General features: G+C 52.3%; 1 protein-coding gene across 2 annotated transcripts in view; it reads right to left on the reverse strand.

Annotated features, from left to right (window-relative positions):
• Positions 1 to 13206, reverse strand: part of Itga3 (integrin subunit alpha 3) — a 29290-nt gene that overhangs the window by 6710 nt on the left and 9374 nt on the right. For both annotated transcript variants that reach the window (XM_036195979.1, XM_036195978.1), the window contains exons 4-22: positions 11925 to 12174; positions 9897 to 9983; positions 9301 to 9508; positions 8656 to 8852; positions 7193 to 7281; positions 6957 to 7093; positions 6710 to 6796; positions 5828 to 5895; positions 5600 to 5736; positions 4922 to 5071; positions 4736 to 4833; positions 4306 to 4453; positions 4008 to 4076; positions 3399 to 3478; positions 3241 to 3318; positions 2035 to 2137; positions 1691 to 1873; positions 1391 to 1513; positions 414 to 527 (exon numbers count right to left, since the gene is read on the reverse strand). In XM_036195979.1, coding sequence (XP_036051872.1) covers positions 414 to 527; positions 1391 to 1513; positions 1691 to 1873; positions 2035 to 2137; positions 3241 to 3318; positions 3399 to 3478; positions 4008 to 4076; positions 4306 to 4453; positions 4736 to 4833; positions 4922 to 5071; positions 5600 to 5736; positions 5828 to 5895; positions 6710 to 6796; positions 6957 to 7093; positions 7193 to 7281; positions 8656 to 8852; positions 9301 to 9508; positions 9897 to 9983; positions 11925 to 12174 — 2406 coding nt within the window. The remainder of the gene's footprint in view (positions 1 to 413; positions 528 to 1390; positions 1514 to 1690; positions 1874 to 2034; positions 2138 to 3240; positions 3319 to 3398; positions 3479 to 4007; positions 4077 to 4305; positions 4454 to 4735; positions 4834 to 4921; positions 5072 to 5599; positions 5737 to 5827; positions 5896 to 6709; positions 6797 to 6956; positions 7094 to 7192; positions 7282 to 8655; positions 8853 to 9300; positions 9509 to 9896; positions 9984 to 11924; positions 12175 to 13206) is intronic.

Consider the following 13206-nt stretch of genomic DNA (forward strand, 5'->3'; position numbering starts at 1 on the left):
AGACATATGTAACTTCTGAGAAAGGTCTGTGCAGTTCAGGAGAGTGGACTCCAGGTGCTGAAATTAGATAGGATCTCAGTGATGAGAAGTGAAGGCTGATGGAGGCCTTGAAGGATGAACAGAGAATTCACACACAGAGACAGTAAAGAAGCTGGCATTCCAGTGGGGAGGGCCAGGGGCAAAGGCACAGGGGTAGAATGTAATGGACACAAGAGAGGTCATTTTGGAAGCATTATACACTCATGCACAGACACACAATCATGACACCAATGTGACCTACAGTGATAGACACACAACTGTGCAGAACATGGCACTATTTTACACAATACACACCACATGCTGGCTTCAATCCCTCCCTGTCACGCTCCTCCCCCAGGCGGATGACAGTGGAGACCTCCAAACACAGCACTAACCTCAATGAAGGTGCTGTTCCACACCCGTGCCTTCACGGTCACATTGGTGACGTTGGAGGTATCAGGAATGGGGCACTCCAGCCACACACAGTGGGCACGGCCGCTGGCACAGGTCTGAGGTAGATAGGAGATATACAGACATGAGACAGCCTGGGTCTCCAGACCTGGTGCTGGCTCTGCTCACCTTCTACCCTTCTAGACTTCATCCCACCCTGAGTGACAAAGGGGTTTGTTCGTTTTGCTCACATGCACATTCCTCTACTTCACAAACATACACGTTCAAGATGCATTCTTGGGGGCTGGAGAGATGGCTCAGAGGTTAAGAGCACTGGCTGTTCTTCCTGGGGACCTGAGTTCAATTCCCAGCAACCACATGGCAGCTCACAACCATCTATAATGCGATCTGGTTCCCTGTTCTGGCAAGTGTATACATAATTAAAAAAAATAAATATATTTAAAAATTTTTTTTAAAAAAAGATGCATTCTTGGGACAAACTCATCTGATTCAGGGAACACACAGTCCTTGCTCAGGCTGCCACGTTCCAGCCTCAGAAATTTCTCCCAAGCCAAGTACTCTGGGTATTGTCTGTTGGCTTGGGATACCCCTTCAACCTCTCTATCCAGATATGCCTTCCCTGGATCCCCATATTTGCTTCTCCACCTCTTCCTGCAGAGGGCACCCTGCTCTACACTTCATCCTGCCCCTCCCCAGCCCAAATGCCCAAGCAAAACAGCCCCCGACATGGTGTGAGGCCTCAGAATCCAGCCAACCGCTCCTCTTTATCTCCACTGCCATGGATACTCCTTAGGGTAGGAGGTGGATCTGTTTTCCCGTCACACCCAGGTCCACAGCACCTCGGTAGACCAGTGTCTCTGGGTGAGTGGTCTCTATCCCCCTCACTTGGTGCCCCCCCCCCCCCCCCCCCGGTGCCCATGTGCCTTGTGTCAGAATGTGTAGTTCTGCCCTGGCCACTCACCAACACAGTCTCGGATTTGGCTTTTTTGGCAGCAGCTAGTGTGACAGGTGGGGAACCTTGGTCTCCCCCTGGATCCAGTTGTCTCCGCCTGCGCTGTGGGGAATGGGGCTCGTCTCCAGGGTCCTGAAGAGGGCAGAGATTTGTTGGGAAGGCAGAAAGAGATAAGAATAGCTGATAGGAGACAGGGAAGGGACAGAGGGGACTCAGGCTCCCAAAGAGGACCCGTGGCAGGGGAAGATACTGGCTTTTCTGCCCTCCGGCATGCAGATGCTCATGGAACATCCCTGCTGATGAACTTACAGGGAAAGTAAGGTTGAGAGGGTTGACAAGGTTTCCAGGTGGCTGGCAGGGCCAGGACCCATTGCTATGGACGGTGATCTCCGTGGGGTACAGCAGCCACTTGCCATTGGCGACTTCATAGGGCCACTCCAGACCTAGGATCAGTGTGCCCAAGGCCGCCAGCCTATCTCCCACTGGGCTCACCTGTGGGCATACATGACCTGTGTGTCACGGTTACCGTCTTTTGGAAAACTCCCTATAACTCAACAACCCTCAGCCCTCCCAATTTCGAACCCCAGGCCCAGAACAATCTCCCCATTGCCTTCCTTAAGAGTCTCCAGCCAGGACCCCAGAGGTGCCCTTGCCTGGAACTCATATTTCAGCGGACTTCCCACATCCTCCACAGTTTTCATGCCGGCCTCGCCCATCACTGTCCCACCAAAGAAGCTCTGTAGCCGATGTGTCATCCTAGGGTCAGAAAGGCACGTGAGTCAAAGCGGACAGGAGGCCGGACCCCTGCCAGAGGGCACTGCAGTGCCAAGGCTGGTTGACTACAGTTCCCGTGATGTATAAGCCCCAGTTTTACCACAACAAACTACAGAGCCTCCCTGAGCCTGTTTCCTTGCCTGCAAGGTGGAGTCAGTAATAACTGGTACCGTGCAAAGCAGGGATGCAAAGTCACTAAGATGTCTCTGACATCTTTGAAAGGTGGGCTCTCAAAAAGGTGGGGGGAGGGCTGAAGAGACGACTCTGGGGTTAAGAGCACTTACTGCTCTTCCAAAGAACTGGGATTCAGTTCTCAGCACCCACACAGTAGCTAGCAACCATCTAAAAACTCCAGTTTCAGGAGAGCTGACACCCTCTTCTGACCTTCAGGGGTACCAGGCGTGCACATGATGCATACATACATGCAGAAGAAACACTCATACACATAAAATAAAATCAGTCTAAGGAAAAAGGGGTGTCTGGGGAGGTGGCTCAATGGGTAAAGCGCACTTGCTATGCTAGTGTGATGAGGTCCTGAGTTCAAATCCCCTTAGAACTCACTTAAGAGCCGAGTATGGTAGCACATATCTGTAATGCAAGTGCTCCTAATGTGAGATGGGTGGTGGAGACAGGAAGATCCCTGAGGAAATGCGTAGGCCAGCTAGCCTGGCAGATGCATTGTGGTGTATGCAATGGCCAACAGCAAAGAGACCCCCTGCCTCATATGGTCCTCTGACGTCTACATGTGTTCCACAGCATGCATATTCCTGCATTCTCACACCTGCACATGCAAACACACATTATACATATAGGCACATACACAAAGATATATATCAAGAAAATAAAGTGGAAAAGTTAAAACGAAGGGCAGAGACCACTACCTTAGCCCCGGGTGTTGATTCGGACCCTCCTACCTGTGTTACAGGAAATAATAATGCAACCATCATGGTGGCCATTGTTATTAGGAAAAGATGACCCAGGAGGACACCAGACCAAGAGAAGTGTCAGAGAAGCTTAGGAGGCACCTTGAGGGTAGGGAGGCCCTGGCTCAGGCACAGAGGACTAGGGGACAGAGCGGTACCCACAAGCTGAGCGAAGCCTGGAGTGTGTAGTCCACCTGCAAAGTCAGGGTCATGGGCTGCAAGTTGTCCTGATGACTTGACCTAGGGGGAAAATGCAGGTGGTGAGGACACCCAGGACATGAGCTCAGCCCTGACCAGACTAGCTTTACAGGGTCACTCACGTGGATAGCTGCAGCTGTGCCTGAAGGTCCCTTGTGTGCAGCGTCACCCCAATGACCTCAAAGGCGATGAGCAGCTCCATCTAGCACAAGGGTCAGGGTAACAGAAAGGAGCATTGGATCGCAGCAGGGGGCTACGGCATGGAGAGAGTTAGGAGAGCGACCCTCCCTCCATCCCTCTTCCTTATCCATCTCTGGTTCCCTGTCTCTTCTTTGGGTGACATCATTGCTACTTTGGGGATCTCTGCTACTTTTGCACAACCTTAAGCAGGTTACTGAAACTTTCTAAGCCTGTTTTTTCCCATCCTGTGAGGCAGCTTCTGTATTAGGGAAAATTGAGATACTACATCAGATAAAAGAGGTGGCATTAGCTGTAGTGGTGAACACAGCATCAGGGCTCGGCCAAAGGGGTCTCCTTGCTTGCACCTACCCTAGAACCATGCATAGCTCCCTAGTGGCTCCACTGCTTAGTCTCTTGGCCTCTTCTCACCCCCTGCTGGGCCTTCCCCTCCTCCACTTTGGTTCTTTGCTTCAAGAAATCCCATGAATGGGGCAGGTAAGGTAAGAGCGCCCGAGGACCCTCCGGAAGTGGGACATGTGGCCAGGTCTCACCCTCTGGTTCCTTTTGAAGGGGTTTCCTAGCTCACACAGGATGGTCTCGTTAGCGTGGCAGGTCCCGGACTGAGAAAAGAAAGCAAAGGAGGTCAGGTCAGGGTTATGCTTGTCTCCCGTCTGCTGTGGAGCACGGTTCGAAGCCCTAAAGACTTGTCTCCCGAGCAGCGGAGGGAGCCCAGTCCCAGAGGAGGTCAGCACACCACAGCAAAGGATAATTCAAGTAGATGTCATATACATTGGGGTGCAAATAGACAGGAAGCCAGATTTGGGCTGAGCCTGGGCGGCGGGCACTCACTGGGCGCACTGAGGACAGTAGCAGGGCGGGCGGCACCTCCAAGGTGAGCAGTGCCTCATGGGCATCTTCCCCGGCACGCTCGCGGCTGGGCGTATTGGTCACATTGATACTCAAGAACAGTTTCTTAGTGTCTCTGCTGTACTGGAACCTAAAGAGAGGAGCCCGGGACTAAGCCAAAAGCCCCACCTCCACTAGGCTCCGCCCCTCGGGCCTCCGCGTGTGTGGCGGGGGTGGGGGGGGGTAAGGGGAGGATGGGGATGTCGGAAAGCCACTGCTGGGCCAACCAGGTCTTACCATGCAGTCTTAACAGGGCTTTAAAGCCCCTCTGCCCACATCCACCCTACCCCTGGCCAGTGAGGCCTCGCCCCAATTCTGCCAGCCAATGAGGCCCCGCCTAGCCTGTGACCAATCAGCATCACCCAGAAACCACCTGCTTAGTGGCTGCAGCTGCTCGGACACGAAGGCCGCTCGCATCTGCAGGTTGCTGTCACACTTGTTGTCCGGCCCGCACTCCTTCTGGAAGTGGACCTGGGGACAGTGGGAGGCTTGAGGGAGCTGCACCCCAGATCACCCTCTGACCCCACAGCCCTCCTGGCCCGGGGTAGGCCCTGCTCACCTCAGTGTGGTTCTCCAGAGCCTGTGCCTGGTTGAGAACTGGGTAGGCATCCAGAGACCGCATCCCCAGTTTGAGGCGATCGGGCATGTGCACAGGTAAGGAGTAGTTCATGGCAATAACAATGGGACGGAGTTTATCACGGACATTGTCCTGGAGAAGACGGTAGGGTGAACCCAGCCCTCAGGTTGAATCCTCCTACCTCGCTAAACCCTGAACCCCCAAGTTAAGCTGAATCCTCGCTAATCCAGTCACCAAATGAGTCCTACTATCATGTACTGCCCCGCCTCCCCGGGAGATGGCGCTTTTTCTTCCCGGAGATGGGCGCTCCCTTTTACTTTACAGATCTCTGGGTTCACTTCCCCCTACACCACGATGACCCAAAAGAGGAACTGAGCTTGTCCTGAGTCGGGGACCCATTCTTTCCAGACTGGACCAGAGCCAATATCTCTTTCCCAGGGTGATAAACCCTTGGTCCCATCCCCACCCCTGGGCGTATCCCCTCCTACCACGTGAGACACGCTGTGTGTAGACACCGTCCTGCCAATCCCTACCCTCCAGACTTGCCCAAGTTCTGTCTTTGGGGATACCTCTGTCCCTCCACTTTGACTTAGAGGGACACTGGCCACCTCTTCCAGAGATTTCAGAGGCCCCCATCCCACCCCACTGCTCCTCCCTCACCATCAGCAGTAATTCCAGTGTCTGGCAACGGGTCTCTGGCATGGAGAAGAAACCATGAAAGACAGCTGACTGGCTGCGGGCAAATCGGAGCCTGGGTGGGCGGCGGTCCCGGTCAGCCTCCAGTGTGTAAGCCAGGGCTGCAGAGAGATCCCACAGTCAGCAGGTGGCCAGTTGAGCATCCCCCCCCCCCCATCCCTCTCACCTGAGCACCCTGTGCCCAGCACTCACTGATGTTCCGCCTGTAGTTAGGGTTCCCAGCACTCTGATTGTAGGCAAAGCACAGCTCCACCTGAACACTGTTGGGGGGATGCACAGCAAGGCCTGGTCACAGTAGGAGGGACAGGCGTGTCCTACTTCTCACTCAGGACCCTTGGGGGGGGGGGAGTCAGGAGCAAACCTGGGGAGTCTGCAAAGCTGTGGTGACGTCTCCCTCACTGTTTCTAGAGGTCACCAGTGAGGAAACTGAGGTGGGGGGAGATTTGTCTGAGGTTATCAGACAACTGATGGCCCTGCCCAGGTCTTGGAATCTCCAGAGCTTCCTTTTGTCACCCATCCCCTGCTTTGCTTAGTAGTCAGTCCCCTTTGCTATCAGACTGATAGCCACAAAAGCCCTCAGGGTCACTACAGCCTTTTCCACGTTCTTCCCAACAGCTTTTTGAACGCTTCCCGTAGAGAGTACTGTGCTTAGGGCTTTTTTGTATATTGTCTCATTTAATTAGCTCAAGAACTGTGTGAATTGGTTATTAGCTCTTGTATGTTATCTGAGACTAATCATTTGCCCAGGGTGAGTCTCCTTCCCCACACCCATCCACTTACGAGCATTCCTCTCCCTCCCTTCCAGCCCTTACTCCTCGGAGTTCACCCTGCTCCCCCCCCAAAAAAGGGTGGCTGGGCTTAGAGCCAGATGCTCCGGAGCTCCTGTTCCTAACCTTGTGCTCTCACATTAGCTCCTGCAAGGAACTTGAAATGACATTGGCTAGGGAAGGTATCGCTGCTGAGGGTGGGACATCAGGAGTGTGTGTTGGGGCGGGGGAAGGTCTAGGGCCTGAGGCCCTTCGGGCCTGCCTAGATGTAAGGAGTGGGCAGGAAGAACCGGGCTGACAGTCTCACCAGGAGGTATCAGTACAATGTGAGGGGTCCAACACCGCTGGCCTGGCCACCAAGGTCCTTTGGAGAATATTGATGACAGGCCGGGCCCTATAGTAACAAGAAAGCGGGCAGAGATTAGTATTTCCTGCCTACCGCAGGCTAGGGCTGGGGTTCAGGTTTCTGTGGATCAGTGCAGAAGGTGGTCAGGGCTGAGGCTTTACGAAGATGGGGATGGCGGAGGGACCATGCCGCTGCCCACAGAGCTCACCGCAGCAGCACTATGTGGTCCGACAGGCTCCCCACTAGCAGGTCTGGATAGAAGTTGTCATCCACATCCATCTTCCCACTCAGAGAGTAGCCAAAGGTGGACAAGCCAGGCAACCCCAGCGTCTCTCCATGGACTATCTGAAGCCAAGAGGAAGTGGTAGGGACAGGCTCTGAGACATGCTTGGAGGAGGCGGCCCTGGGGGATAGGGGTGGCGACACGTCCCCATGGATTCATACCTGCTGGGGCTGCCTGAGGAGTCCCCCGGCACTGCTGTGGTAGATGTAGACCTTGCCCAAGCCCTCAAATGGAGCTCCCACAGCAATGTCTGGGGAGGAAAGACAGGGCAGGGTCACCAGGCATTCCGGGCCCCACAGCTCTCGCGCTCTTTGCCGTAGGCCGCAGAGCCCAGCGTGGCAGTGACCTCAGGCTGGCAGGAGTGTTCAGAGCAGCAGAGAACTTCATAGCTTCCGAGCTCTGGAGGTTGGGGAAAGGGGAAGAAACTTCCTCCAAGTCAGACAGCAGGTCAGTAGCTCAGACAGAGCTGTGTCTCACATTCCCCCAGCGTCATCCGGTGTTTCCCCGCTTTCCCTATTCCCCCATCAACCACTTCTCCAGACACCTTGGTTCTCCTGACATTTACTATCAAAGCCAGAAAAGAAGCCATTGCCCACTGATCACTGCCAGCACTCACAGCATCCATTTCACTTAACCCTTACAAGAATGCCGTGGGGGTCTCTACTATCATTTGCCCACTTCGTAGATGAACGGACTCAGATCCCAGAAGCTGGATTATAACTACAATACTACAGTGCCCTTTGTCCAGTATAATGGACCTTCAAGTGTCAAGACTTTTAAAATGCTAAGCAATGTTTCCTGAGACTCAACACGTTTGATGATCTGTCTTTGCTGGACTCATCTGCTACATGTGATCTGAGAAGGCCTGGGTTACTGCAAAGGGAGTCAGGGAGAGTAAGTGGCCCCTAGGCTGAAAACTGTGACTCTTCTGTGGGAAGAGCTTGGTCCTGCTGGCTGACCTTTCTGGCATCCATTTCTGCCTTCCCCTTGGTTCTCAGCTGTGTTCTGGGAAACTGAGGTGGTCAGAGAGCTGACTTTTGGTGAGCTAAGTGCTCCCTCAGTAACCTGGCTCACACCCTAACGTGTCTTCCCTGTGACTTCCCGGGTCCCGCAGAGCACCTGCAAGGCAATGCCACTATACCTAAGGTCCCCTCCTTGTTCCCTCCCTTTCTCATCACCTGATATGGTACACCCCTGGTCCTATCTCCCCAGGTTTCCCACCTGCTTCCTTCCTACACCCCTCCGGAATCACCCTCCAAAGTACCAAGCCATCAACTAACATCCCCGCTCCAGCCGTTTCTCTGGATACCTCCCCACCCTGCTCTCGCTATGACCCAGATAGAAAAGCCCCATTTACTCTGCCTGGCTTTCAGAGCATTCTCCAGCCTGGCCCCAGTGTACATCAGTAGTGCATATTACATGGCAAGTTCCTATGCTCATGCTGCGTGCTAGCTATCTATTCCTCTCTCCTGTGCACCCTCAGCCCAGCCACTTATCACCCACTCCAGGTGAGCCTCTGCAGCATCCTCTGCACATCCTCTCTAGTACCCCTTTAAGTGGAGAGCCGGGTATGCAACTGGTGCTCAGTCAGTGAGGGCGCTGAGGGCGGGGTGCAGGCTCATACCCTGGAATCCATCCTTGTTGATGTCACCGATGCTGGCTATAGAGATGCCAAAGGCAGAGCGACTGGGGCCATGAAGCAGGAGGGAAGATTCATTCGGGAAGGACGTGCCCGCCTGGTTCATGAAGACGTAGACGGCACCCCCTACCTCCTCTTTCCGCTCAAAGTAGTAGGGAGCACCCACCAGGAGGTCCTGCCACCTGCACAGGAGGAGAAAAAAGGGAATGAGAGTGTGAGGCTGGCCCCTGATACACGACGTAACTGTCATTGAATGAGCATGATTTTGCCAGGGCCATGCAACCGAGCAAACGACACGCCTGACCACAGGCCATGAGAAGGCCAACAAGACCCACCAAATAGAAAAGTCACGTCATGGAGCTATCATGCAGGCAGAGATCACACCCGAAAAAGCTCCTTCCCCATTGGCACCTTGTGGATGACGGGCATGATTGACAGGTACAGACAAGCAAGCGCGGTGTCATGCAAATGTCCAGACTGCCATCAAGTGTGATTGATGGCAAGACCCTACAGTGACTGTGTGAATGCAAAGCTTCTTCCTTCCCTGACCGAGCGTGAGCAAGCCTGCCACCCCCGCCCCCCACCTTTCTCTCTGGGCCCAGAGGAGGTCCCACGTCCCTAGATTCTCACCCATCATTGTTCAGGTCTGCCACAGCGATGGCGCTGCCAAAATAAGCGCCCACCTGCGTGCCCTTCAGCACCTGCTTCCTCCGCAGCTCTCCGCCTGCCTCTTGTCTCAGCAAGAAGACAGCGCCCATGTGCTGGTGCCGTGGGGCACCCGTCACAACAGTGATGTCCGTGGGGTGGAGGACGGCACTGCCTACCTGCACCGAGTACCCTGGGATGAGGGGGAGGGGTTCAATCAAGGACCCAGAGAATTTGTCCCCTTCTGTACTGGACCTACCCCTCTAGTTACCCACCCTCTATTATCTTCTAGTCCTCTAGTCCAGTTGAGCCAAAAAAAAGTGGGCCACAGATCCAGTCGTAGCCTCCCTTGCACACTGGGTTTCGAGCTTCACGACATAACTAACTTTGCATCTGGAAGCTTCAGATCAGAGCCACACACGCAGGCGGGGTGCAGTGAGTGTGCGCTAACTCAACTAAATACCACTATCACACATGCCCCGTAGTCTCACCCCACAGCACACCAGAGGTCACAGGGTCAGTATGTTAGGGATTGAATTGGCTTCCTCCCTCCTCCAGTGGGCCACCAGCACTGGGCTTACCAATATAGAGGTTTCCTTGGTCCTCGGAGCCCTTATAGCTATATTCAGATAAATCCCAGTCCTTGCGCTGAATCATGTAACTGTTTCCTGCAGAAAGATTGGGGAAGGGAGCAGAAAGTGTTGGTCACTACTTTTTCCCCCTACCATGCCCGCCTCCCTTAACAATAACAATAACCCCTGTTATGTATGAGCACTTAGAAATCACTGCTTTTCTGTTTTGTTGTTTCGTTTTGCTTTTTTGTTTGTGGGTTTTTTTTTTGGGGGGGGTGAGGGTTCGAAACAGGGTTTCTCTGTATGGCCCTGGCCATCCTAGAATTCACTCTAAAGACCAGGTTGATCTCGAACTCAGAGATCCACCTGCCTCTGCCTCCCGAGTGCTGGGATTAAAGGCATGCACCACTACCGCCCAGCCAATAAACCACATCCTCTTTAAGAATTTTGTGATGGGAGGCTGGCTGGAGAGATGGCTCAGTGAACAGGAACATTGGCTGCTGTTCTAGGAGACCCAGGTTTGATTCCTAGTACTCACATGGTGGCGCACAATGGTCTGTAACTCCAGTTCCAGGAGATCAGACAGACCCTGAGCTCATGATCCTCAGGCCTCAGACTCCCAATTGTTGGCAAGCACATTACACCTGGTTGACCTGATTATAGGTATGGATGTTTTGCTTGCATGTATGTCTATACAACACCTGCATGCAGTGACTGCAGAGGCCAGAAGAGGGCGTTGGGTCTCCTGGAACTGGAATTGCAGCCACCTTGTGGGTGCTGAGCCATCTCTCCAGCCCTTTAAGCAAGAATCTCAAGACAATGAAATCTTCTAAGACCTCAAAAGGACAGTCCTGAATGTATTGACCTGAAACTCAGCTTTTAGCTTACGGTGAATGAAAAGACAAAGTGGAAGGCCAGAACATTTAATTGGATCCTGTTTGTTTTTAAGAAGATACCTATAAATACTAAAATCAGGAGCTGGAGAGATGGCTCAATGGTTAAGAGCACTGGATGCTCTTCCAGAGGGCCTGAGTTCAATTCCCAGCAACTATATGGTGGCTCATAACCATCTGTAATGGAGTTAGATTCCTTCTTCCCATGTTCATGAAGACAGAGCACTCATATATACAAAATACATGAATAAATAAATCTTTTTTAAAATCATTAAAAGCCAGGCAGCGGTGGCACAAGCCTTTAATCCCAGCACTTAGGAAGCAGAGCCAGGTGGATCTCTGTGAGTTCAAGGCCAGCCTGGTCTACAGAGTGAGATCCAGGATAGGCACCAAAGCTACACAGAGAAACCCTGTCTCAAAAACAAACAAACAAACAAACAAACAAAAAACATTAAAAAATACCAAAATAAGTGTGGAAGGAGTCCTAACAGACAATGAACACTGGGAAATGGGATGAGGAAGGTTGGGAGAGAGATGTTTTTGTTTGGTTGGTTTTTTTCTCCCTTCTTAATTTGTGGTACTGAAGGTTGAACTTAGACCCTCATACAAGCTAAGCTAGGTACTCTAGCTCTGAACTCTGTACCCTTCTCCCCTTTTTAGTTTATCTTGAAACAGGGTCTTGCTAAGTTACCCATGCTGGACCTGAACTCAATATCCCAGGCAGGATTATGGCATCCTCCTGCCTCGGCATCCGAGTAGCCAGGATCACAGGGTAGCACCACATTTTTGCTGGCTAGTTTTGCTCTTAATTCTAACAAGTCCTAAACTGAGATTTTACTCTCTTTGCACCAGAAGCATGATTGTAAAATTCCTCAGAGGTTGAGCTGATGGCAGGCAGGTCACAATCCAACCTGGCTTTCCTTATTTATTTATACTTTGCTTTTATTTATTTGTTTGTTTGTTTCCAAGACAGGGTCTCACTAAGTGGCTTTGGCTGTCATGGAACTCTCTGTAGACCAGGCTGGCCTGAAACTCACAGAGTTTTCACCCTGGAAGCCTTTGCCTCCTGATTGCTAGGAGTAAAGATCTGGGGCTTACTGGGGACTGGTGGTTTCTGTCATGCCTCCTTCTCCCGGGTCCTCACCTTTCCAGTTGTAGGCTCCAGGGGCACCGAAGTACACAGTGTTCTGGGTGAAGCCACCGCTGGTGCCCAGCTGGCACATGCCGGTCTGCAGGTAGTCAGTGTTGCTGTTGCACATCTCATTGTGGTAGGTCTGCCAGTCGTCACCAGGGTCCAGCTGTAAGTCGTTGCCACGCACATAGCACTTGCCCACCATACGCCGCTGGTCCTCTAGCCCAGACCATAGCACCTGGGTGTAGCGATGGGCACAGACCTAGGGACCCCCAAACACACAGACGCTTGGCCTTAGCCAGGATCAGGGAACCCATGGCAAGCTGTATGTCTCACCCTGGGCACTCACTGCTGGCTTTGTGAGTCAAGGGCCAAAGCGGAGCACTGTCTTCTTGTCCTTCCTGTGGGGATACTGAAACTTATATCCCCTTTCCATTATTTAGAAATCAAGGGCCAGGAGGAGTGAATTTGAGAGTAGCTGAGGGTTCTTAGTGAAAGGAATTGGAGAAGGATGAGGGAATGTGGGGCTTAGGCTCCTGGGGCTAAAAGGAGCCATTTACAGAGAGATTAGGGGACTCGCTTTTCTTGTCCCCGGATGACCCTATTGTTTAATGAAAGGATCACTTAAAATAATAATAATAGCATTTGTAACAGCAGTGAACACTTACTGAGTACTTACTATATGCCAAGCACAAACTCTTCTCATATAGTAACTTTTAAATTTATTTCCATCTTATTTTCTGTGTATGGGTGTTTTGTCTGCATGTATGTCTGTGCACCATGTATGTCTGGGCCTGCAGAGGTCAGAAGAGGGCATCAGATCCCCCTGGATCTGGAGTTACTATTGTGAGCTGCCTTGTGGGTTGCTGGGAATTGAACCCTGATCCTCTGGAAGAGCAGCCAGTGCTCTTACCTGCTGAGCCATCTCTCCAGTCCCGCATCATATACACTTATTGGGAAAATCAGTGGAACGGTAGTTACTTTAGGGCTGATCATGGCTTAGCGTTTTCAAGACCCTGGGTCTGATCCCTAACAAAGCCAAACTATAAATATAAAAAGGACTCTGAGCCAGTCATGGTGGCACCCACCCACCTTGAATCCCAGCACCAGGGAGGCAGAGGTAGGCGGGTCTCAGAGTTTGAAACCAGCCTGGTCCACAGGGTGAGTTCCAGGCAGCCAGGGCTAATAGTGAAAGCCAGCTTCCAGGGGGTAAAAAAACGTTCTGAATCAGCCTTTGGGCTATACAATATCCCTTTTTCTGTCTGTCAGAGCTGTGAACACCACTGGCATTTCA

Source organism: Onychomys torridus, chromosome 8 (assembly GCF_903995425.1).
Source record: "Onychomys torridus chromosome 8, mOncTor1.1, whole genome shotgun sequence".
Classification (NCBI taxonomy): domain Eukaryota; kingdom Metazoa; phylum Chordata; class Mammalia; order Rodentia; family Cricetidae; genus Onychomys; species Onychomys torridus.